Source organism: Rhinoderma darwinii, chromosome 2, assembly GCF_050947455.1.
Source record: "Rhinoderma darwinii isolate aRhiDar2 chromosome 2, aRhiDar2.hap1, whole genome shotgun sequence".
Lineage (NCBI taxonomy): Eukaryota > Metazoa > Chordata > Amphibia > Anura > Rhinodermatidae > Rhinoderma > Rhinoderma darwinii.
The window spans coordinates 49,268,084-49,294,472 of NC_134688.1; the positions used below are offsets into that span (position 1 = coordinate 49,268,084).

General features: G+C 40.6%; 1 protein-coding gene across 2 annotated transcripts in view; it reads left to right on the forward strand.

Moving 5' to 3' along the window:
* The window catches only part of SACS (sacsin molecular chaperone), a 77,547-nt gene that overhangs the window by 35,949 nt on the left and 15,209 nt on the right, over positions 1 to 26,389 (forward strand). The window contains exons 4-9 of one of the 2 annotated variants that reach the window (XM_075851625.1): positions 5,947 to 6,034; positions 6,326 to 6,411; positions 6,585 to 6,696; positions 7,943 to 8,089; positions 9,495 to 10,977; positions 12,366 to 12,457. In XM_075851625.1, the coding sequence (XP_075707740.1) occupies positions 5,947 to 6,034; positions 6,326 to 6,411; positions 6,585 to 6,696; positions 7,943 to 8,089; positions 9,495 to 10,977; positions 12,366 to 12,457 (2,008 nt within the window). Of the gene's footprint in view, positions 1 to 5,946; positions 6,035 to 6,325; positions 6,412 to 6,584; positions 6,697 to 7,942; positions 8,090 to 9,494; positions 10,978 to 12,365; positions 12,458 to 26,389 lie in introns of those variants that run through there. The other variant, XM_075851626.1, reaches the window with a different exon arrangement.

Sequence of the window (26,389 nt, forward strand, 5' to 3'; positions counted from 1 at the left end):
CTCAATATTTATTGCCCAGATTCCACAGATTTTATATTTATCCCACATGTGGTCCTAGGGTGCTAATGAACTGAAGCACCGGACTCAGAAGCAAAGGAGCATCTAGTGGATGAATATATTTTAGGCACCATGTCAGGTTTGAAGTGGATTTGTGGTGCCAAAACAGTGGAAACCCCCCCCAAATTTACACAATTTTGGAAACTACACCGTCAAGGCATTTATCTAGGTGTATAGTTAGCATTTTGACCCCTTAGTGTTTTTGCTACATTAATTTGAATTAGTCATTCAAAACTAAAATCTATGTTCTTTCTGGAAAAACATAGAATTTTAATTTTTACAAGGAATAAAGGCGGAAAAAGCACCCCAACATTTGTAAAGCAATTTCTCCAGAGTACGGCTATACCCCACATGTGGTCATAAATGTTTTTTATTAGAAATTAATTAAGCCTTCCAGGACTGATCCTTTCTCTGCTTCCAGGACCATAACTTTTTTTATTTTTCCATCAGTAGAGTGGTATGAGGGCTTATTTTTTTAGGAATTATAGTTTCTATTGACACCATTTAAAGAACCATTTAATGTACTTGGAAACTGAAAATAAAATTCTTTGCGGTCTGAAATTGGAAAAAACTGGGACTCCTCCATTGTTTTTTGGGTTTAGTTTTTACGTCTTTCACCGTGCAGTAAAAATTACAACTTAACTTTAATTTGTATCGCAATATGATTACGGTGATGCCAAATTTATATAGGTTTTTTTCTATTTTATTACTTTCACAAAGAAAAAACTATTTTTAAAAAAAAAGACTTGTTTTGTATCACCAAATTCTGAGAGCCGTAACTTTTTTATTTTTTGGTTGATTGAGCAGTGTGAAGGCTTATTTTTCGTGGAACGAGCTGTAGTATTTGTTTGTATAATTTTTTTGGTACATACAACTTTTTGATCACTTTATATTACATTTTCTTTGGAGCTAAGGTGTCACCGACAGTGTGCATCGGGAACGACTCAGTAACTTCCTGTCACTCTGACAGGAAGCCTATCAGGACCAGCCGGAGACAGTAACAGAGAGAGCAGCACTGCTGTATGCCAGGTCCAGTAGCTGCTTATTGGCTCAGAATACAGCAGCAACTCATCATTGCCTTTTATTTTTCTCTTATTGAATGAGGTCTGTAAAGTCTGCCGATGCGGCTACACCTCCACGCACCAAAATAAAATAACCAATTCTGGGTTGGTGGGGGGACTCTTTCCTTCTGGTGAGTGGAAGCACCTCATCCCTCTTCTCACCGTTGTGTCTGATCAGTGGCTGCTTACAGAGAAACTTGATCGGACAATCAGTGTGAATAGGCTTCTTTCTGTATCTATAAAAAAGCTGAGTGGGTGGCAGCCAAACCAGCCCACTGTGCACCAGCCCATCTGGCATTTGCCAGAGCTGCCAGATGGCCAGTCCAGCCCTTCTCCCATAGCTGCCCCCACACAGTATAATTCCTGCACAGCCTACACGTCGCTACTTCGCGCCTGTCTGCGCCGAGCCGCTCCTGGCACACAGTGCGCGGCTCAGCGCATAGTGAATGTTGGAGCAAAGAGTAAGGAGCACCTGGACGTCTTCAACCAACGCCCTAGGGCGTCGCGACCCACAGTTTTGGAAACGCTGCTCTAGGCAAAAAAAATGAACTGGATTATGTATGGATCTTTATAGGTCACTTTCGTGAAGTTTTTTTTTTTTCTTCTTTTACATTGTAAATTGAATTGAATAGTATATTTGGCCATGAAAACTTTAAGGCTGGGTTCACACAACCATGTTACGTCCGTAATGTACGGAACGTATTTCGACCAGAAGACCCGGACCGAACACACTGCAGGGGGCCGGGCTCCTAGCATCATAGTTATTGTACGACGCTAGGAGTCCCTGCCTCTGCGTGGAACTACTGTCCCGTACTGTAATCATGATTACAGTACAGGACACTTGTCCTGCAGCGAGGCAGGGACTCCTAGCATCGTACATAACTATGATGCTAGGAGCCCGACCCCCAGCAGTGTGTTCGGTCCGGGTCTTCCGGCCGAAATACGTTCCGTACATTACGGACGTAACATGGTTGTGTGAACCCAGCCTAACAATCGCATCATTCCTGTACTAATCAATACTCCTGTGTCTTCCTGGAACTAGACATCAGCAATTTATTTCTCCTCTACATAAATAATGATTTTAGAAGAAAGTTGCGTTGGTTTACAATCCATAGGGTCATTATTAACTCCTAATAATCCTGATTGGTTTTTTTATTGGTTGCAGCGTTAGTATTTTCCTTACTACAGATGTATTTTTGTTAATATTGCAAAAGCCCTTCCCCCTGGGTTCCTTCTTTTGCTGGTATTAATATCTGATGACTGGTGATAATTTTAGATCTCTGTTACGGGATAGCTGCAGTCCACGCTTATTCTGGTGAAATTGAATATAAGCTGCATATTATTATTTTATTTGCATTGAAATCAATCTTATAACGATTTGCATGGTAGATAGCATCTCCCCTGTACCTCCTGTACCACCCTGGGAAACCTGTGACTTCATTACATGGCAACCACCCAAATACATAAGCAACTGTTTTAGGACAATTTGTGCCCTGTGTTTAGTAGCAAGTTTTTGTTTTCTATTTAAGTCCATTGTCCCGTTATTAGGGTGAGGTTGCCATAGCAGAATCTATATGCAAGTCCTAACATCAAGGCAGGTATACTACTGGGACTTGTGGATTATTATTGTTTAGTAGGGAATATGATATATACCCATATTCATCTGACTACTAGAAATACTTTCTGGGTTAAAAATTGTGCAGCAATCTGCTGGTGCATCTAAAACTGTGTTCACATCACAGTTGGAAACTACGTTTGGAGCCTCTATAGCAGATTCCTTCACATTTAACGGAAAAAATACTGCAGCATGCAGCAATGTTTTCTCTGTCAAAACGACACAAAATTGTAAGTCTGTCCATTGGGCGCCGCCGGTGTCCATTGTGCGAAGGATCTGGCAGAACGTTGTGGCTTTCGTTATAAACAAAAGCCACAATGCAGATGTGAACACAGCCTTATAGTCAGAAGTCTTGCAGCAAGAAGCAGGAGAATCTGAGATGTTTAATGAGAGGGCCTGGCTTGCCATTTCTGTTCTAGTTATCCCAAAGATGTTGGATGGTGTTGAGGTCAGGGCTCTGTGCAGCCAGTCAAGTTCTTCCACACCAAACTCACCAGCCATGCCTTTATGGAACTTGCTTTGTGCACTGGGGCACAGTCATGCTGGAACAGAAAAGGGCCGAACCCCAAACTGTTCCCACAAAGTTGGAAGCTACAGTTGTCCAAAATGTCTTGGTATGCTGAAGCATTAAGATTTCCCTTCACTGGAACTACAACCCCTGAAAAACAACTCCATAGCATTATTCCTCCTCCACCAAACTTCACAGTTGGCACAATACAGTCAGGCAAGTAACGTTCTCCTGGCATTCGCCAAACCCAGACTCGTCCATCAGATGCCAGATAGAGAAGCGTGACTCAAAACTCCGCAAAACACGTTTCCACTGCTCTAGAGTCCAGTGGCGGCGTGCTTTACACCACTCCATCCAACACTTGGCATTGTGCTTGGTGATGTAAGACTTGCATGCAGCTGCTCGGCCATAGAAACCTGTGACATGAATCTCCCGGCGCACAGTTTTTGTGCGGATGTTAATATCAGAGGAGGTATGTAACTCTGCACTTATGGAGTCAGCAGATCGTTGGCCACTTTTATTCACTATGCACCTCATTACTCGGCGACCCCGTCCTGTAACTTTATGTGGTCTGCACTTCATGGCTGAGGTTCCTAAACTCTTCCACTTTACAATAATACCTCACAGTTGATTGTGGAATATCTAGGAGGGAAGAAATTTCACAAACGGTGACATCCTATTACAGGACCACGCTCGTATTCAGTGATCTCTTTATAACAAGCCATTCGTTCCCAAATATTAGTAAAGGCGACTGCATGGCTAGTGCTGGATTTTATACATCTGTGGCAATGGGACTGAATGAAATCCCTAAATTCAATGATTAATGTGTGTGTCCTAATAATTGTCTTTATAGTGTATGTATGTGTGTGTGTGTGTGTGTGTGTGTGTGTATGTATGTATGTATGTATGTATGTATGTATGTGTGTGCATATGTGTTTGTGTGTGTATATATATATATATATATACAGTGAAGGAAATAAGTATTTGATCCCTTGCTGATTTTGTAAGTTTGCCCACTGTCAAAGACATGAACAGTCTAGAATTTTTAGGCTAGGTTAATTTTACCAGTGAGAGATAGATTATATAAAAAAAAGAAAAAGAAAATTACATAGTCAAAATTATATATATTTATTTGCATTGTGCACGGAGAAATAAGTATTTCATCCCTTTGGCAAACAAGACTTAATACTTGGTAGCAAAACCCTTGTTGGCAAGCACAGCAGTCAGACGTTTTATGTAGTTGATGATGAGGTTTGCACACATGTTAGATGGAATTTTGGCCCACTCCTCTTTGCAGATCATCTGTAAATCATTAAGATTTCGAGGCTGTCGCTTGGCAAGTCGGATCTTCAGCTCCCTCCATAAGTTTTCGATGGGATTAAGATCTGGAGACTGGCTAGGCCACTCCATGACCTTAATGTGCTTCTTTTTGAGCCACTCCTTTGTTGCCTTGGCTGTATGTTTCGGGTCATTGTCATGCTGGAAGACCCAGCCACGAGCCATTTTTAATGTCCTAGTGGAGGGAAGGAGGTTGTCAGTCAGGATTTGACGGTACATGGCTCCATCCATTCTCCCATTGATGCGGTGAAGTAGTCCTGTGCCCTTAGCAGAGAAACACCCCCAAAACATAATGTTTAAACCTCCATGCTTGACAGTGGGGATGGTGTTCTTTGGGTCATAGGCAGCATTTCTCTTCCTCCAAACACGGCGAGTTGAGTTAATGCCAAAGAGCTCAATTTTAGTCTCATCTGACCACAGCACCTTCTCCCAATCACTCTCAGAATCATCCAGATGTTCATTTGCAAACTTCAGACGGGCCTGTACATGTGCCTTCTTGAGAAGGGGGACCTTGCGGGCACTGCAGGATTTTAATCCATTACGGCGTAATGTATTACCAATGGTTTTCTTGGTGACTGTGGTCCCAGCTGCCTTGAGATCATTAACAAGTTCCCCCCGTGTAGTTTTCGGCTGAGCTCTCACCTTCCTCAGGATCAAGGATACCCCACGAGGTGAGATTTTGCATGGAGCCCCAGATCGATGTCGATTGACAGTCATTTTGTATGTCTTCCATTTTCTTACTATTGCACCAACAGTTGTCTCCTTCTCACCCAGCGTCTTACTTATGGTTTTGTAGCCCATTCCAGCCTTGTGCAGGTCTATGATCTTGTCCCTGACATCCTTAGAAAGCTCTTTGGTCTTGCCCATGTTGTAGAGGTTAGAGTCAGACTGATTAATTGAGTCTGTGGACAGGAGTCTTTTATACAGGTGACCATTTAAGACAGCTGTCTTTAATGCAGGCACCAAGTTGATTTGGAGTGTGTAACTGGTCTGGAGGAGGCTGAACTCTTAATGGTTGGTAGGGGATCAAATACTTATTTCTCTGTGCACAATGCAAATAAATATATATAATTTTGACTATGTGATCTTCTGTTTTTTTTTAAAATATAATCTATCTCTCACTGGTAAAATTAACCTAGCCTAAAAATTCTAGACTGTTCATGTCTTTGACAGTGGGCAAACTTACAAAATCAGCAAGGGATCAAATACTTCTTTCCTTCACTGTGTATATATATATATATATATATATATATATATAATATAAAATTCCCTTGATTCATGTTAAAATTAATCTTTTATGTAGAAGGATTTATGTCATGCTGTATTTTGATCTAGTGACCCGTAGTAATTGAGAATTTATTCCATAGCTACGTGACGGGACCAATATTGAAGACTTGACCTCTGGGAAAACTAATATCTTTTTAAATCTCCAATCAAAGGGACTTAAAGGAGGAGGTAATTGTAATCTTTACTTTCCCCTGTCTCTGAGTTCCATATCTATCTGCATACATCCCAAAGAAGCAAGAAGATGTAAAACAGGACTCTACAGCCAGTTTGCCAGTTTGAGTAATATGCTAGTGGTGCCTAACTATGAAAGCTCTCAGGCTTCTGATTGCCATAGTAGCTACTGGATAATCTGGCTGACTTCTAAAGTCTACTGTGTTTTATTCATGTCTTCTCGTCCTCTTGGCCCTCTCCAAATGGCCAAAATAAATTCTTTATATAATCTATACTTTGATTTAATAGGTAAATTTGGACAGACTACACCACCCCTTGTTGACTTTCTCAAGGACATATTAAGGAGGTACCCAGAAGGAGGGCAGATCCTAAAGGTAAATAAATGGTTGTGTGTGTGTGTGTGTGTGTGTGTGTGTGTGTGTGTGTGTATATATATATATATATATATATATATATAAGTAATGTCCCTCTAAAAGTGAAGTATTGCTTTAGGACAGTAACATTCAAGTCTATACTACTAAGCTTATTTTACAATTTTGCAATCTAGGAGCTTATACAAAATGCAGAAGATGCTGGCGCCAGTGAAGTCAAGTTCCTCTTTGATGAAACACATTATGGCACTGAATCCCTTTGGTCCAAGGAAATGGCCCAATATCAAGGTATTTACGCTACACTAATACATTAAGAGCTGATTACTTGTTACTGAATGGCTACAAGTTGCTCACTTGATTTTCACAAATTGGGGTGTCTAAAACAAAAGCTTCCAACATGGACTGGTTCCAAGTGCACAATATTGGGTAAATGAATTCTAAATTTTTATGGAAGACACAGTACTGTTGCGGGCAGCAATGGTCACTTGATGCATAGCAAAGACAATTTATAAGTAGCAGGGTCCCCATTGACAAGCGGTGTGGAAATGGCGCTGAATTCTAGAGGTAAATGTTTAGTCTTTCTTAATTCGTTTAATGAGCTTCATCTAATATGGAGTTGTACAAAATCTTTAGTCAGGAATTAGGGAAATGCTCAGATTAGCAGTTGTCGCATATCCAGCACTGTCATCAAACTTGTAAGACTTTGTTCACATCTGCATTCAGGTTTTACGCTGTTCTGTTCCGTCATAGAGGCAGACCAACGAGAAACTGGAGCCACCATATCTGTCGCATATGAGTCCAATTTCGCCCTACCAAACCCGTTGGGTTTCTGTAGTTTTGCCGGACAATATAACGCAGCAGAATCTGCGCACTGAATCTGCGACACATGCCCTGAGCGGAGCTTCTTATGCAGATGTGAAGCGAGCCTTACCTGGTTGCCCATCCGGCTGGGAAAGGTGTTCTCCCACAACTAACATTTATGGCTTATGGATCGGATGGGCCATGGATGGGGTTTCGAGCACTAGAACCTCACAATTGCTTAAAAGAAGAGGCTGCAGCACTGTTCCAGGAGTGTTAGTGGTGGGGAAAGTAATTTAAAGAGCAACTGTCACACATTTGTGAGTCAGTGTTAGAGGGATTTTCCCACTATTTGCCATCACTACTTCACTGGTGAGGGTCCGACTGCCAGGACTTCAACCGATCAGAATGAAGGGGCTTTTCCCTGCACAGTGGTGCTCCTGGGCATTCGCTGTATATTGAACTACAACACAGCCCTAATCACTTGAATGGTGCTGTGTTACAGTTCTTTGCACAGCAGATAGTTGGGAGCGCCACTGGGCAGGAAAAATGCTGAAAGAAACCTCTGTCCTTTTGGTTTTTAGAATCGGTGGAGTCCCAGATGTAGGTAGAGTGATTTATTCTGTTTATACAGTATATTTATGGATATCTTCCTTTTTTACAGTGTGTATCAGAAATTCGTGCTTCATTTATACATATTTTATCTTGTTCTTTGTTTTTCTTTGTAAATACTTAGGTCCTGCCCTCTATGTATACAATAATGCAGTTTTCACCACGGAAGACTGGCATGGAATTCAAGAAATTGCCAGAAGTAGGAAAAAAGATGACCCGCTGAAGGTCGGGAGGTTTGGAATTGGATTTAACTCCGTTTACCATATAACAGGTGAGAAGCTATGTTAGATACAGCTCTTCAGCGGATTGCAATGATTTATATGTAACTGCAATGTAAACTGAAACAATGGAAATGAAATAAAATACGCTATTAGGAAGTACTGAGTTAACAGGTGGAGGTGCCTTGTACAGCGCCCCCATCTATTAGCCAGATCGAATAGCAGTTACAAAGAGTGTATCTTGCTTTGGAGGACCCAGCACATTCATGCATTACATGGATAGCCCATTGGTTTCAGTATGAAATCTGTAATGTGTCATTTTTCCTGTGGGGCACTACAGGGAAATTGAACACTTGCTACCAGATTCCCCCCATAGATTACAGCCTATCATCGAGGGGCCTACAAATAGGGATGGTCTAAAGCAACCCCTTTTAAAGGTATGGTTCCTAGTAGTTTTTATGGGTTTAAGCTGGGTGGCTATCCTTCAGTACAATATATTTTATTTATCATTCTAGTAAGGCAAGATTTTGACATTTCCAGATCCACGGTTATGACCTTTGTTGATAATTTAGCAGATAGTGGCTTCAGAATTAACTTTAGAGAGAGCCATATGGTCATGGGTTGACCTGATGAAGAATCACAATAATGTAAAATAGTTTTAAACATTTTTCACTGTTCTTATCTACAGATAGAGCTAAATATGCCCATATACTTTAGATAGCTAGTCCAGCCCACAGCTATTTATCCTGACTTCCCCTTATATATGCAGGACGTGTTTTCTATAAGGAGAGGGGAATAAGCCGCTGCCGGAGTCTTCTGGTTGCAGCTTATCATATGTGGAAACAAAAAGATTTGCCATTTTAAAATCTGCCATGCCCAATCCTACTTCCTCTTGACATCTGCCGTTGGAGAGTTGGGACACCCCCCATATACATTAGACCCTGTTCGCAACTTATTTCCCTCTGTTTGACGTATCAAAAGACTCCCAACATATATCACCGACGGAGGGCTGCGACATGTTCCACTGTATGGGCAGACAGGGGTATATGTGGCCTATAGGCTCTCATTGTAATATAGACCCCTATATACGGGTATACATTTTTATTTTTACTGAATATAGTCATAAGGAATACCGTAATCTACTACGCTATTTCATACTTTGTTTTTTTGCACTATGCTGATGTGATGTGAACAGGGCCTTAGATAGTCCTTTTGGTTCCTGCCGAATGGGCAGCTTTAGTTTGTCATATGACACAACTCGTTCTCATATCATGGTGTGTTATCAGTGGTTTTCCACACTTACTCAGAGAGTTATCTCCATACACAAAAAGAACAGTTAATAGACAAATTTAGCTCTTCTGCATTTGAAAATAAAATAATATCTATTTCCGTGTGATGAATCGGCAAGTAGTCCTAATGATGCTCACTAATGTTTCTGTTTCTATTCTTCCTTAATAGATGTTCCCAGTATTTTCAGTGGTGATCAGATAGGGATGCTGGATCCACACCAAGTACTCTTCGGGCGCCACGAGTCAGGCCAGTGTTGGAGCATTAAAGAGGACAGCAAAGAAATCAGTGAACTGGTCGACCAATTTTCCCCATATGTTGACATTTTTGGGAGCACAAAAGAAACCCTTGCAGAAGGTTTTTACCCAGGCACCTTCTTTAGATTTCCCCTTCGTGTGCAGCCATCATTATTAAGTCATAATCTTTATAATAAAGAAAAAGTTCTAGAACTGTATGAGTCCTTTAGAGCAGATGCCGACACTGTGCTTCTGTTTCTTAAAAATGTCCAGAAAGTGTCTTTGCACGTTCGAGAGGCAGATGGATCTGAAAAGCTGGTTTTCCGTGTCACTGCTAGTGAGAACAAGCTGCTAAAACATGATAGACCCAACTCTATCAAAATCCTTGGAACCGCAATTGAAAGTTACTGTAAAGGGGTCCCAAGCAATAGTATAACATGTGTCACTTATCATGCAAACATTGTAGTGGAGGATGAAAGTGTCAAAGAAACCCAAACCTCCTCATGGCTGGTGTGCAACAGTGTTGGGGGCCGAGGTATCTGCACTGAATTAGACTCTCTTGCTGATGACCTAAAATTTGTTCCTACAATTGGAATTGCCATGCCTTTGTGGCATAATGGAGAAGAAAAGGGAGCAGAGTCAGAGTTTGCTGGAAGGGCATTTTGTTTTCTTCCCTTACCACCAGGAGATGAGAGTAAGACAGGTCTTCCTGTTCATATCAGTGGCTTTTTTGGCTTGACAGACAACCGAAGGAGCATCAAATGGAGAGAACTAGACCAGTGGCGAGATCCGGCGGCTCTTTGGAATGAACTTTTGGTCAAAAGTGTTGTCCCTAAAGCATATGCAACTCTTATTTTACAAGGTATCAAGAGAACGCAGACAGAAGAGAATCCTGATTTCTCGCTTTCTGCTGAAAGCATTTACCGAGTGTGGCCAGAGATCGACCAAGTAAGGACCCACTGGAAACCTATCATAGAACCTCTGCTCAATGAGCTATTTCTGAATCCCGTGATATATTCTGCCAAGAAATGCTGGTTAAAAGAATCAGATGTAAACTTTACAGAAATAGATGAGCTTCAGGAGTACACAAAAACTATCCTGAACTACCTCCAAAACTCAGGGACTCAGATTGCCAAGGTACCGGCTAATGTTGCTGCTGCATTCCAAATTCCTATAAACAATTCTAAGCCTGTAAAGAAGGTCACCCCAGCACTCGTCCGTCAGGTGTTGAGGAAATGTGGACATCGAGGACCTGCTCAGGAAAAGCTTCACATTCTTGAGTTCATACTTAGCGATGAGAATTACAGTGATCTTATTGGGCTTGAAATCCTTCCGTTGCAGAATGGGAGATTTATTTCTTTTTCTTCATCTGTATCAGATAAGGATGTTATTTACATAACCTCAGAGGAGTACCCCAGGTATGGAGAGACACCAGTACTACAAGGAGCTGGTTATAATATAGTATAATATAGTAGAAAGAATGTATATGTGAGACATAGCCTTATGTTATCTGGCTGTACAGTCTAGGAGTGCATGAGAAGTTTGGGGCAATTGGGGGTGCAGATTTCAGGGATAGTTTGGGGTCAAGTATACAGTGGTATTTTAAAGCTTAGGCAGCAAAAGTATTAGCACTAATATAAAGGCCAAGAAAAATGTGTTGGTATATATGAAGTTATAATACACATAAAAATAACCTTCATCAGGCTCCAAGTGGATAACAGACAGTAATATACTTACCATCAGAATTCCCCGCTGTCCCCCGCTGCGTCTTGTTACGGGCACGTGTTTTGTTTGTTACGTCAACAAGCTGAGGATGTAAATAAGATTCGGCGGGGGATGTTGTAGAATTCATACAATCTCTGGCACCACTTATCCCAAAGGGGAAGCAAAATAATCTGGCAGGAGAAATCCATCCTATAGTGCCCTATTGTTCCACCAACAGCAGGCCCCTGTCTAAGAATAGGGCTACACCTAGACTACCAATTCATTTTAACTATTGCGTTCCAGCTGCAGTCCAAAGGAATACATTGAGTTGCATGTAATCTTGTGGACTGCAGCTTTCACTCAAGAGTTAAACTCAATCAGTAGCGCTACAAATAGTCTAGGTGTAGCCCTGTCCTAAAGGTCTGCCAGGTACCCCATATTTTCTAATGTTGATGGAGCCCATAAAATCGATTCTTGACTTATCTATAATGGAAATATATTACGAGCTATTCCTATATATTCTTCTATTGTCTGAATTACTCTCTTTATGAAGCAAGAGTGACTTGGTTGAGAAGGGCTTTCTCTGGTCAAGGACTATATAGTCAATGTTTGTCTGTATTCTGTATGTTCATTTACAGACTATAGACACCGTAAACAGAGCCTTTAATCTACTACATCTGCTCTCGCCTATAAACCAAATTGTTTCCACCATTTAAGGAAGTACAGTGAAATTCCTAGAATTGGCCATCCTATAATCCATAAAATCTGGTATTTATTTTCTGTACAGAACTGCAATATAATGTGAAGTCTGTAACTAACTAAATCCAAATAAAATAAATAAAATCAATATAAGAAACAGAAGGGAAAGAAGGAACCGAGAAAACCAATTAGGAAACAATTATATTGTCAGATTTGTCGTTAACTTTTTATTTTTGGTCTTCTTTCTGAAGGTTCTCAACCCTTAAAAGTGAGTTTTATGAACGTCCCATAATCCAGCAAATCTAATAATCCAATTTGATAATTCGTACAAGTAATAAGAATGATATGATTATTGAGAATATAAAAATATAAATGATTGAAACCAAATTACTATGTCTTCCAGGGCACTGTTCCCAGGTCTGGATGGAAGACTTCTTTCTGAGGATTTACAGCCTAAAATTCTAACAGCCTTGAAGGAAGCTGCGACAAGTAGAGGTAAGGATTATAAGATTGTCCCCTCCTTCTTTTTTTTCTTGGCAATATAGAACATTCTAATTTCAGCAGTAATAATGTGGAGTCATGTTCAGCAGAGCCGAGTTTGTCAAGTGGTGCAACTCATCATGGTGTAAAGATAAGTGGTGCCTGTGGTTTTAATTTAGTTTCAGCAAATTAATTCACATTTTTACCTCTGCTGAAAAATAGTGTAGACAAAAACAATATTGTTGTGCTTGCTGACCAATTAGATTAGTCCTTTTGTTGATCCTATAATTTTTTTTTAGTAATTGTTACAATTTTAAAGTATGGATTCAGTGACCAATGAGAATGACGGATGCAATTACCAATGAGAATGACAAAGGCAATGACCAATGAGAATGACGGATTCAATGATCAATGAGAACAATGAATGCAATGACCGATGCAATGACCAATGAGAATGACCGATGCAATGACCAATGAGAATGACCGATGCCACAACAATGAGAATGACGGAGGCAATGACCAATGAGAATGATGCTAGAGGCATAATTTGAGGCTCCTGGGCCCTGATACAAATTCTGTACCAGGTCTTCCACAACCATCATTTGCGATAATTCCATATTATTTTGGATCCACATATACATACTTGAGATAAGCAATGTAGATTTAGAACAACTCAACAAGATCTTATTACAGTTTTTAGGTTATTAATTTAATTTAATTCTGGACACAAGCCACTTAAAAAAAAAGAATAATCCAGGCAATATACATTGTGTTATGCCTATTGGGAAGGGGAATGGTGCATGTCATAGGGATATAAACACCTCTTTGATGTTCTTTGAATTCCTTGCAGTCAGGACTACACTAAGCATAGGCATTGTCTGGAATGTTCCATTATACGGGTTGTCCCACTATTACATGTTGTTGCAATCCAATTAAGCATTCAAAATTAATTTGTATTGTAATTTCCTTTATGTTACAAAAATGCTCCAGTTGCAAGATATTCCCTTTACTTCATTATAATGGTGCCCCCTGGTATTCAATCTGTATAGTAATGTCAATGTCCACTCTCCAACTGCCACCAGCTAATAGAAAATGCCTCCTCTGCTTGTTAGTAGAGAAGGAGCTTATATTTAGAAATGCAGCTTGTCTTCTTCAGTTATATAGGGCTGGGCTCTCCCTCTCCTTCAGTTATATAGGGCTGGGCTCTCCCTCTAAAATGACATTTAATGGGTGGTATTTGTAATGCTTCTCCTAGAGAGGAGGCAGAGGCAGTGAAACAGAACAATCTGTCTATACAGGCTATGACAGGAGGGGGAGGAGCTGCAGCAGAAAGTACACACCCTGACACGCCCCTGAGCTGCCTGCCTAAAAGGAGCACTCCCACAAAAAGTTGTATTCTCTGGCCAATTAGAGAGGCACGTTATGTAAATTGTGGAGAAGGTTTCTTACTGGTGGCTGTATTCGTGAGTTCTCCACTCCCTTCTGGTCCTCCGCTGTGTCATGTGACCAGCAATCGGACTCTCCAACTGCCACAGCATCTCATGTGTGGACAGAAAGTCAGTTTCTCCATTCATTCCTATAAGACTCACATCGAGGCTGTGATAGTAATGAATTTACATCATGTGCCTCTCTAATGATCTACAGAATAAAACATTTGGTGGGAGTTCTTCTTTAAGCATAAGAAAAATCTAGCAGAGCAATAAATGGGGGCGATCGCTGGATCTGTGTAAGATACGGGACTGGTTCTGGCTTTGATAGAAAGAGATTGTCCTCTATTATGTCTGGTCTTCTTTTATTTTTATCCATGAATTCTGGGACAACTCCTTTAACCCCTTCCCGTCGTAAACAACTTTCAGGTTAAAATTTTAGTTTTTTCCTCCCCACCTTCCAAAAGCCATAACTTTTTTATTTTTCCGTCGATATAGTCCTATGAGGGCTTGATTTTTGCGGGACGAGTTGCAGTTTTTCGTAGCGCAATTTATTGTGCCATATAATGTACTAGAAAATGGGGAAAAAAAATATTTGGGGGGTAGAAAATGAAAAAAACAGCGATTCCTCCATTGTTTTTTGTGCTTTGTTTTTACGGAATTCACTGTGCAAATAAAACAACGTGACTAAGTGTACATTTTTTTATTTATTTTGTGTCCCCAAATTCTGAGAGCCATATGTTTTTTATTTATCCGTCTATTAAGTGGTATGAGGGCTTATTTTTTGCGGGATAAGCTGTAGTTTTTAATGATACCATTTTGGGGTACATGCAATCACTTTTTATTCAATTTTTTGTGGGAGATGAGTTGACCAAAAAATGGCGATTCTGGCGTTTACAATTTTTTTTTACATATAATATAAAATTTTATATAATTTTTTAAAATAATGATATATTGTAATAGTTTAGACTTTTATGGATGCGGAGATACCAATTATGTTTATTTATGTTTTAACTATGCTCTAGGGGGAAAATGGGAAAAGTTTTTTTTTGTTAACATTACATTTTTTTTTTTTTAAACACGCAGTGTTTTCAGACGTAATTCGGGCGTTTTATGGCTCGAATTACGCCTGAAAAAATGGCTCTATTACGCCTACAAACATCTGCCCATTGCTTTCAATGGAAATTACGATGTTCTGTTCCCGCGAGCCTTTATTTTACACGTCGATGTCAAAATACGGCGCATAAAATGACGGCTCGTCAAAAGAAGTGCAGGACACTTCTTGGGATGTTTTTGGAGGCGTTTTTCATTGACTCTATTGAAAACCGCTCCAAAAACGGCCGTAAAAAACGCCATGAAAAACACAGCGAAAATCTCGAGTGGCTTAAAAAACTTCTGAAAATCAGGAGCTGTTTTCGCCTGAAAACAGCTCCGTATTTTCAGATGTATTTTGCTACTGCGTGTGAACATACCATTACTGTGAAGTGTCAGCTGTAACATACAGCCGACACCCGCATCGTATAGAGCAGGTACACTCCGTGAGCCTGTTCCATACTTCCTCTACCCGGCTATGACGTATGGATACGTCAAATGTCGGGAAGGGGTTAAAGGGGTTTTTCCATGAGGGACATTTATGATGTCCACAGGATATGTCATAAATGTCAGTTAGATGCGGGTCCCACCTCTGGGACTCGCACCTATCTCTAGAACGGGGCCCCCTAAACCCCATTCTAGCTTTCTGTGCTCACGCTGCCTCCCGGCCACTTCCTGATTACATGGTCGGGAGTTACAGAAACATCGTAACTCCCATAGTAGTGCATGGCGGTTACGGAAGCAGCATAGCATGCGAACTGCGATGTTGCCGTAACTACCATTCAGTTCTATGGGGCTTACGGAAACAGCGTAGTTCAGCAAGCTATGCTGTGTTCTCCTTCATGGGAAATCAGCCAGAACACAAAGAGGTAGAACGTGGTTTAGGGGCCCCGATCTAGAGATAGGTGTGGGTCCCAGAGGTGGGACCCGCATCTATCTGACATTTATGACATATCCTGTAGATATTTTCTCGATCCCGCAGCACTCAGTGTTTCAAGGGTGCGTGAGTAGGCTTCTACTCCACAGAATATAAAAATGGGAACTCCGCATTCCAAGGTATTATGCAATAAGTGATATTTTATTTCACATATAGCGAAAAGTAGTAATCCAAAAATAGGTTTAACGTTTCGGTCTATACATTCAACCTCGGTCGCTGTTACGTAAAGGCGCCATTACCTAACGGCGACCGAGGTCGCAAGCGCCGCATATCCTTATCCACGGAAGTAATTTGAAGAAGGTCGAATGTATAAACCGAAACTTTAAACCTATTTCTGGATTACTACTTTTCGTTATATGTGAAATAAAATATCACTTATTGCATAATACCTTAGAGTGCTGAGTTCCCATTTTTTTTCTATCCTGTGGATATGTCATAAATGTTCCTTGTGAGAAAACTTTAAGTCTTGGATTCCAGATCAGTCCAGACTTCTGTGATACCACTGATGTCTTTTGTGTATTGTATACTTTCCTCTATAGGGGTCAATTTAACAATACTGGGACTGCATAAGTTATACCATTTTAATGTGTTATATACTGTAGTTTATATAGTTTTACTACTTGTGTAAACCCGGCCTAAATCTTTTCTAAGACATTGGTCTTAAAGGGAATGTGTCGCTAGAAATTTTATTTTTATTTTTTTAGTTAAACAGTTAGTGTATAGGTGATTAAACATTGTTTTAATTTTTTCACGAGTCAGGAAATATTATAAATTAGATTCTAATTTATAACATTTCCCAGCGCTGGTCACTAGATGGAGCAATTCCCAAAATTGCAGCATTGCATGTGGTAAAGCAACCACATTGCTTTATGCTGCAAAATTTGAGAAAACTCACTCGCTCTAGTGAGCTCTCAGAATCCCCTCTCCTTTATCCTAGCTAGTGCCGGGAGAAACTAGGGGATTGAACGGTCAAACCTCCTACACTGTGTGTCGCCATTTTTTGAGCTAACAAACAGTGTAGTAGGTTTACATACAGTAGTAAACACACAGTAAAACACGTATATACACAGACCTAACTTACCCGCTCCTGCCGCCGCCGCTCCCTCCGGTCCGTCCGCTCCGTCTGCTACCTCCGCTCCAAGTGCACAAGTCCGGAAGCCGCGACCGGAAGTAGTAATCTTACTGTCCGGCCGCGACTTCCGGTCCACAAGAAAATGGCGCCGGACGTCGCACAGTTCAATTTGGACTGTGTGGGAGCGGCGCATGCGCCGTTCCCACACAGACGGCGTACAGCATAGTGGATGGAACGGGCCCCGTTCACATTCACTATGGGACTGTATGTGCCGTATTCTAAGTCTGTATGTGTCGTTAATCGACACATACAGAGATGGAAAAAAAAATGGCAGCCCCCATGGACAAGAAAAAGTGAAAAAATAAAAAAAAGTAAAACACAAACACACAAATAAATAAAAAATGTTTTAATAAAACACTAAAAGCAAATTGATCTAAAAAAATTTTTTTTCGTGACACTGGTTCTTAAACTCCTTCAAGCTTTGGCCACTTTTGACCTTCCTGACACAGCCTCACTTTTCAAATCTAACATGTTTCACTTTATGTGGTAATAACTTTGGAATACTTTTACCTATCCAAGCGATTCTGAGATTGTTTTCTCGTGACACATTGTACTTTGTTACTGGCAAGATTTGCTCGCTACGTTCTGTATTTAATTGTGAAAAACACCAAAATTTAGCGAAAAATGTCAAAAATTTGCATTTTTCTAAATTTTAATGTATCTGCTTGTAAGACAGGGAGTTATACCACACAAAATCGTTGCTAATTAACATCCCCCATATGTCTACTTTAGATTGGCATAGTTTTTTTGAACATCCTTTTCTTTTTCTAGGATGTTACAAGATTTAGAACTTTAGCTGCAATTTCTCACATTTTCAAGAAAATTTCAAAAGGCTATTTTTACAGGGGCCAGTTCAGTTCCGAAGTGGCTTTGAGGTTCTTAGATATTAGAAACCCTTAATAAGTCACCCCATTTTAAAAACTGCACCCCTCAAAGTATTCAAAGCAGCATTTAGAAAATTTCTTAACCCTTTAGACGTTTCACAGGAATTAAGGCAAAGTAGAGGTGAAATTTACAAATTTCATCTATTTTTGCAGAAATTAATTTTTAATCCATTTTTTTTTGTAACACAGAAAGTTTTACCAGAGAAACTCAACTCAATATTTATTGCCCAGGTTCTGCAGATTTAGGAAATATCCCACATGTGGCCCTAGCGTGCTACTGAAGCACCGGCCCCAGAAGCAAAGGAGCACCTAGAGGATTTTGGGGCCTTATTTTTATTAGACTATATTTTAGGCCCCATGTCAGGTTTGAAGCGCTCTTGCGGTGCCAAAACAGTGGAAATCCCCCACCCAAAAGTGACCCCATTTGGGAAACTACACACATCAAGGAAATTAGGGGTATAGTGAGCATTTTGACCGCACTGCTTTTCTGCAGAAATTATTGGAAGTAGGCCCTGAAATTAAAAATCCTACATTTTTTCAAAGAAATTTTTTTTTCTAATTTCCACAAGGACTGAGGGTGAAAAAGCACCGCAATTTCTCCCACGTAAAACAATACCCCACATGTGGTCATAAACTGCTGTTTGGACACACGGCAGGGCTTAGAAGGGAAAGAGCGCTATTTGGCTTTTGGAGATCACATTTAGCAGGAATGGTTTGCGGAGGCCATGTCACATTTGCAAATCACCTGAGAGGACAAAACAATGAAAACACCCAAAAAGTGACTCCATTTAGGAAACTACACCCCTTGAGAAATTCATCTAAGGGTGTAGTGAGCATTTTGACCCCACAGGCGTTTCATAGAATTTATTAGAATTGGGTTAGTGAAAAATAAAAACAATCCTTTTCTTCAATAAGACGTAGCTTTAGCTCAAAATGTTTCATTTTCTCAACAAATAAAGGAAAAAAAATCACCCCAACATTTGTAAAGCAATTTCTCCCGAGTACGGCAATACCCTATTTGTGGTCATAATCTGCTGTTTGGGCACACGGTAGGGCTCAGAAGGGAAGGAGCGGCATTTGGTATTTGGAGTGCAGATTTTGCTTTATTGGTTTCTGGGCGCCTGTGGGACCAAAACAGTGGAAACCTCCCAGAAGTGACCCCATTTTGGAAACTACACCCCTCAAGGTATTCACCTAGGGGTGTAGTGAGCATGTTAACCCCGCAGGTGTTTTGCAGAAATTAGTGTGCGCTCGATGTTGCAGAGTGAAAATGTTTTTTTTCCATATATATGCCAATATGTGGTGCCCAGCTTGTGCCACCATAACAACAGCTCTCTAATTATTATTCTGTGAGTCCCGGTTTTAGAAACACCCTACATGTGACCCTAATCTTTTGCCTGGACGTTTGACAGGGCTCAGTAGTGGAATAGTACCATGTAAAATTAAGGCATAATTTGGCGATTTAGTTTGTATTGGTTCACAATTGCAGAGGCTCAGATGTGAAATAATAAAAAGAAAGTGACCCCATTTTGGAAACTACACCCCTAAAGGCATTTATTAAGGGGTGTAGTGAGCATTTTCACCCCACAGGTCTTTTCCATAAATGAATGGGCTGCGGATGGTGCAAATTAAAAATTTATATTTTTCCCTAGATATGCCATTTCAGTGGCAAATATGTAGTGCCCAGCTTGTGCCACTGGAGAAACACACCCCAAAAATTGTTAAAAGGGTTCTCCCGTGTATGGCGATGCCATATATGCGGAATTAAACTGCTGTTTGGGCACTCTGTAGGGCTCAGAAGGGGGGAGCTCCATTTGGCTTTTGGAGGGTGGATTTTGCTTGGTAGTAGTTTTGTTTGAGTATTGCTGGTGTTTCCTTTATAATGTGGGGGTACATGTAAGCTGGGCAGAGTACACCAGGGGCATAGTCAGGTGGTATAATAATGGGGTAAAAAAAGAATAAAATAATCCATAGAAGTGTGTTCAGCTGTGAAGCAATCCTTTCTGCACAGGCCAGTGTCGCACTGATAAATGTCCTTTCTTATCTCCCACTTGGTCCACACTCCGCGCCTTTGCAGTTTGGGGAATTTTGCTGGGAATTATTGTCCTGGTATAATACGGGCACCCTCGCTTCCAGCAGATATGTTTGGGCCCTTCCCTTCCTGGTTCCCTGATTTTAGGGCCTTGATAAATCGCCTCTTGAAACAGAAGAAATGTTCCCCTCGGGCAGCACAATTGCATAATTTTTATTTCCTGACTTATTGGAGTCTTAACTAATTTTATTTTTTCATAGACGTAGTGGTATGATGGCTGTTTTTTTGCGGGACGAGCTGTAGTTATTTTTGGTACCATTTTGGGGTACATGCGCTTTTTGATCACCTTTTATCCTATTTTTTGGGAGGCCAGGTAACCCAAAAAAACGCAATTCTGACATAGTGTTTTTAGTTTTTTTATACAGCGTTCACCATGCGTTATAAATTACAAGTTACCTTTATTCTGCGGGTGAGTACGATTCCGGCGATACCTAATTTATAGCGCTTTTTTTACGTTTTGCACAATAAAATTACTTTTGTAAAAATAATGTATTTTTTCTGTCGCCAAGTTGTGAGAACCATAACTTTTTAACTTTTTCGACGACGGAGCTGTATGAGGGCTTATTTTTTGCGAGACGAGCTATAGTTTTTATAAGTACCATTTTTGGATACGTGCGACTTTTTGATCACTTTTTATTCCAATATTTGTAGAATAAAGTGACCAAAAAACAGAAATTCTGGTATAGTTTTTTAAGTTTGTTTTTTTACGCTGTTCATCGCGTGCAATAAATAATATAATATTTTGATACCTCAGGTTGTTACAGTCGCGGTGATACCAAATACATATGGTTTATTATTTTTTTTCAATAATAAAGGACTTGATGGGGAACAGGGCAATTGTGTTTTATTTTATTACTTGAAACTTTTTTGTTATGTTTTCAAACTTCTATTTTTTATACTTTTTTTTCAAGTCCCACTAGGGGACTTGAAGGTCCAACTGTCTGTTTCTTTTTTCTAATACATTGCACTACCTACGTAGTACAATCCGTACACCAATCAGTCGGCTTTCCGAGAAAAAAATCAGAAATCTTGACAGTGACGTCAGGGGCCACCTCTAGGAGCGGAATCCCTGGTCAGAGCATCGGCAACGCTCTGGACGGGGATTCTGGTCCAGAAGGAGCCTCTGATGGGACAGTGACGACATGGGCTCCTAAAGGAGAGGAATCCCTGGCCAGAGATTCAGCAATGCACGGGCTGGGGATTCCACTCCTAGAGGGAGCCTCAATGGAGCTATCTACAAAAAGGGGGATGTAGCGCTGTCCACAAGGTGGGGTGTGTGGGGCACTACCTACAGGGGGCTGTGTGGGGCACTACCTACAGGGGGGTATGTGCAGCACTTTCTACAGGGCGTGTGTGTGGCGCTCCTCCTTTGGCCTGCTCTCTGCTCTCCCGAGTGTGACTCGGGAGCTTCGGTGCCCCATGAGCTGCAGGTGACAACCGCAGGGGACGCATGTTTGAGCCCCTGGTCTAAACCATAAGATGAGATTTACATAATTACATCATTAAGAATTGTCTGCTGTTTATTATAATATAAAACAGGCACTAGTTAAGAGAATTGCTTTGAGGCTAATTCCATGAAATCAGTTGGTGGGGGGGGGGGGGTGGGTGGGTGTTAGTGGTTTATGTTTTGTAGCGCTTGATTTGTTTTGTTTCTTGTTTGTATTTTTAGGAACATTACTATTTTTTAAAACATTTTTTTACACAAAATGTTTCCCCTTGCAATAGCAAACCCAGTGATGGGAAAGCAGCCCTATACAGCCCTATACAGCCCTATGATAAGCCTAGTTTGAATGAGCAGCTCTGTCACATGTTTTTTCTGTGATTATGTGATAAATAATTTGAGCATAATGTATGCCACTTTTTATAATCAGAGGAGTTTTGTAGCTGGTAATATCTGCTTCGTCTTATATCTGCCTTCGAGTTGGAGGTATACATCAGGAGTATTTCCTAAAAATATACCTTCAGTGGAAGGTTCTCAACATATGCCACCATATAGACATACAGTGCCTAGGTTCCTATTGTAAAAAATTCATACAGTGTGAAATAAATGTTTTACTGTATGCCTCTTTATAGTAGATTATTCTTTCCTATACAGGGAAAAAAAAAGGTATGCCGACGCACCTTCCGTCGTATTCCAAAACGACATATATACAATAGATCATATATACTGTAGATATACACCAAACATAAAAGAAGTCCCGGAGCTTAAATGTCAATTGTAATGTCTTAACGACACTAAAAACTTCTCATCCGATCCTCTCTCAGCAGTCAAGTGAGTATGTCAGTGCTTTGAAAAGCTAATAGTCTCATTCCACGCTGTTCAGAATATAACACACTTCAGTCTCTACGGATGCCTACTAATTACAGAAACGTGTCTTTTGGGAAGCCGGTAGGCGAAACCTATGGAGCTGGTATGGAAACGATTTAGGATATGCTGAGATGTTTTTAGAAATCTTGTTAGTACAATTAAACGTGTTTTTACCTTTGCCTCAGGCCTCATGCACACGACCATAAAACCGCAGTCAGCGGTTTTACGGAGGCATTCGTTTCTTTTGGTTGCGGACACCTTTCCTTAGCGCTATGGATGGGTGTCCATGCCGTAGAACCATGCCGGGAATTATGGAGCATGTCCGTTTTTTAGAGTTTTACGGGCCGTGTTCCTATACTTTGTATACAGCCGTGTGCATGAGGCCTTACCGATTCTGTGCAGTGTTTTTGTTTTCTTTCCAACCTCGTCCTATACAGTGCTGACAGCGCATATGTGGTGGCCCGTGGGTGGCGGGGAATGCAGGAACCCAAAATGGTGGATACTGGGCTCTCTGTCTTGTGTCACGGTGGTATTTTGCCTTGCAGGCCTTCCCACCTCCCAGGGACACACACACACAGTGATGAGGGGGTTGCACAAGATGATGATGATGACTGTTGTTTCCCCCGGGGCATTCCCTTGGTGGCTGACTCCTGTCTGGTGTTATTTGGGGTGCCCTTGGTGTAGAGTGCAAATAGAAGACAGGAGACGGTGGTGGCAGTTAATCAGGAGAGCTTGCAGCACACTTTTACTTTTCAAGATGGAGATTGTACAATACAAATATGTCATCCAAATTCAGCTCAATCAGTGTAGCCCAATGCTAAATGCAGGAGTGCTATTATCTCTCTACTCACAGTCTCTCTTTCTGGACTCTTCTGGCTCCTTGAGCTGTTATTCCAATAAATCTCTTTAGGCCTGTCTTTCTCTGTAATCCGAAAATGGCTGAACTCAGGAGCACCTTCACTGTGCTTCCTGCTGCATCCACTCCTAGCTCACCACTGCCCTGACTCACTCTAACCACTCCCTAATTAACTCCTCCCAGCTTCTGTTACATTATAGAAAAACACTCCGCATAGGCTGAAACACAATGTCATAACATTTCTGAACCTGTAGATGGCAGCATAACACAACACATGAAGACAAACATAGTTTTCATAGTAGTGCTCCTGTGGGACACTACACATACAGGTGGACCAAAGAAATTTCTAAAAGAAACCCTTTTGGACCTAGTATGCATCTGTATATTCTGTAGTTTGTAGGACTCTGAACACCCGCAACAGCTTTTCAATACACAGTGTGAGGCCTGCCATACTCACCTCACTACTGAGAGCGGACCGGTTTAGTCCCAAAGCTTAAATGTCTATTGTAATGTCGGCACAAAAAATGTCTTCTTTTATTTTTGTTGTTTACTTTATTAGACTAAGTGCAGCAGGTTGTGGCTCTGTAAACAGGGAGACGTGCTGCCGACATGATGGAAAGGCATGGGGACGAGCGATTTGTAGTAACGATCGCTCATACTCATACATTACTAATCATTTCTCCTTGTGAAAGGAGCAAATGAGCGCCGATCAATGAGCTGTCTCGTTAATCGGTGCTCGTTTTTACGGCCAAAATTGGCCAGTGTAAAAGGACCCTTTTAGTATATGTGGTACAAAAAATTCTGTTAATTGTTTGAATTGTACTAATCCCGAGTTACAACATTATTATGCTTCAGAGTCACAGACAACTCAAGGGTTGTCCAAAGTTTTAATATGCTCATGTTCATGAGACATTACAGTTTAGTTGAGCTCCTTTGCTGCACTGCATTATGGGAGAATTCTTTTTTTCCTACATCTGATTAAGTACAGATAAGTAAAACATGTTCTGTGCAGACACTGAATCAGCAGGGGTGCTGATTGCTTGCATCAATATGAATGTGGATTAGCATAAACTATGATATAACTGTCTCAGTACGTGATCTTCGCTCAGGCTCAATTACTCAATATTGTATATAGGTTATGTCCACATGTAAACTTCAGCATGTTTTTTAATGGTAAATATTGAGCAAATTTCCAATTAGGTCAGAAAAGATTATTACAAAACTTTTTGATGTATTAAACAATATAATATATTACATTGTAGCGCAGCAACTTCTCTGGGGATATGCAGGTACAGTACAGTCTGCTTGTAGATCCACTAGTCTAAGGAATGTTGTTTTGATGCATCTTACAAGATTTTTTTTTCTGAAATCTAACAAAAGTTTTTGATTGTCTGGAAAAAATAATACAATTTCACTAACTCTTAGTCTACTCAATAATATTTAAAAAAAGCAAGGAGATTTCCTTTAAAGTGTAACTAAACGTTCGACAAACTTCTAACATGTTATAGTGACATGTGAGAAGTTTTGATTGGTGGGGGTCTGAGCACTGATACCCCCACCAATTGCTAAAACGAAGTGGCAGAAACGCTCATGTGAGCGTTCAGCCGCTTTGTTTCCGTTCGGCTTTTTCCAGAAAGCCGATGTATCGGAGTACGAGCTCATAGGCTTTCTATTGAGCCCGTACCCCGATACATTGATTTCTAGACAAAGCCGTACAGACACAAAGCGGCTGAGCGCTCACAGCGCTTCTGCTGCTTCGTTTTATCGAGTGGTGGGAGTCTTAGTACTCGGACCCCCACCAATCAAAACTTCTGACATGTCACTATGACATGTCGAAAGTTTATCGAACGGTAGTTACCCTTTGAATATTTTTTTATTTTTTATTTCTTTGCTTTTGAAAAATACGTTTTGTTTTAAAAAAAAATACTCAACATTTTTATTTCTTATAAATTAGTTATTTGCATATCTGCAGGATTCTTCTTCAATTATTTTTTTTCTTGATTTTCCTAGATGGGAAATATATATTTTTTCTGTTCTAGAAATATGAAAAAAATTGGACTGATCTGCTCATAATTAAATTGCATTAAAGTGGTTGTCTTGTCATGACAACCTCTTTTTGTAATAAGGTCGGCCCAGGGATCAGCTGATCCGACTTCTGAAAACCCTGGCCATCAGTTGTTATGACTGTAGCCAGTCATACATTTCCTCTGCAGCTACTACAGGGAATATGTACTATTACATGGCTGCCATTCAAATGAACAAACGTCCTTGTAATACATGTAAAAGTCCGTCAGGGCAGCTGATACTTAGCGTCTCTCTGCTCTGACTAATAGAGCGTGTTTCCGAGCAGGAGACCCTCCTCTATGACATCCATATACCCTAACGGGCCATAGGAAGTGGGGTTGTCTTAGTTAGACAAGATTTCTAACTGTAGTAGAGATAAATTTTTCCATTAATATTCAGAACTGTAAATTTAAGGTGAAATGCCCTGTTATTCAGGGACCTGATATCTATTCCCGATTATTCATATTACATAGCATACCCAGCAGGACGGCACATATAATTTAAATCAGTCCCTATGCCCATTGGGATAGCGGCAGCTGCAGGGAGAGTGTTTGCCCGACAGCTAACATGTAAAAGAGGTCATCTTGTTGAGACCGTTCCTTTAGGGGCATTAAAGTGTTTCTTTTCTGTACCCAAAAAGCTATACACCAAGTAGGACCACACATCTAATTCTTTAACTAATCTGCGTTGTCCGTGTTTTCCTCTCATGTATGGGAGAATTTTTTCTATGTAATACAGTCTTTTGTGTGTGGGTATTAATAGAGGATTTCTCAGCATGGAGTTGTGTTTTCTGAGCTCCCCAGCATGCACATTTGTGTTTAGTGCCTGGTCTTGGACTTGATACTTCCTGGGATCTAATGACGTACAGTAGAAGATGCTGGGAATTATTACAACTAAGGGTTGTATTGTATGCAGCAATATCTCGTGGTGGCTAATAGTAGCCCTTGCGGATGACTTGTCTGCACTGACAGGAGTACTGTGATCTCCCTATTATGGGAGACTTCCTACCAAGTTGGGAAAGTAGGCGAGTATGTTTATTACTAGTGAGTAAAAACGGAGGATTAGTTCTGTGGTTATTTTTGTAGTGTATAGTATAGTGTAGTTCCGGATATGATCTAAATGGTAGTTCTGGCCACACTTTCTATAAATTAGCCA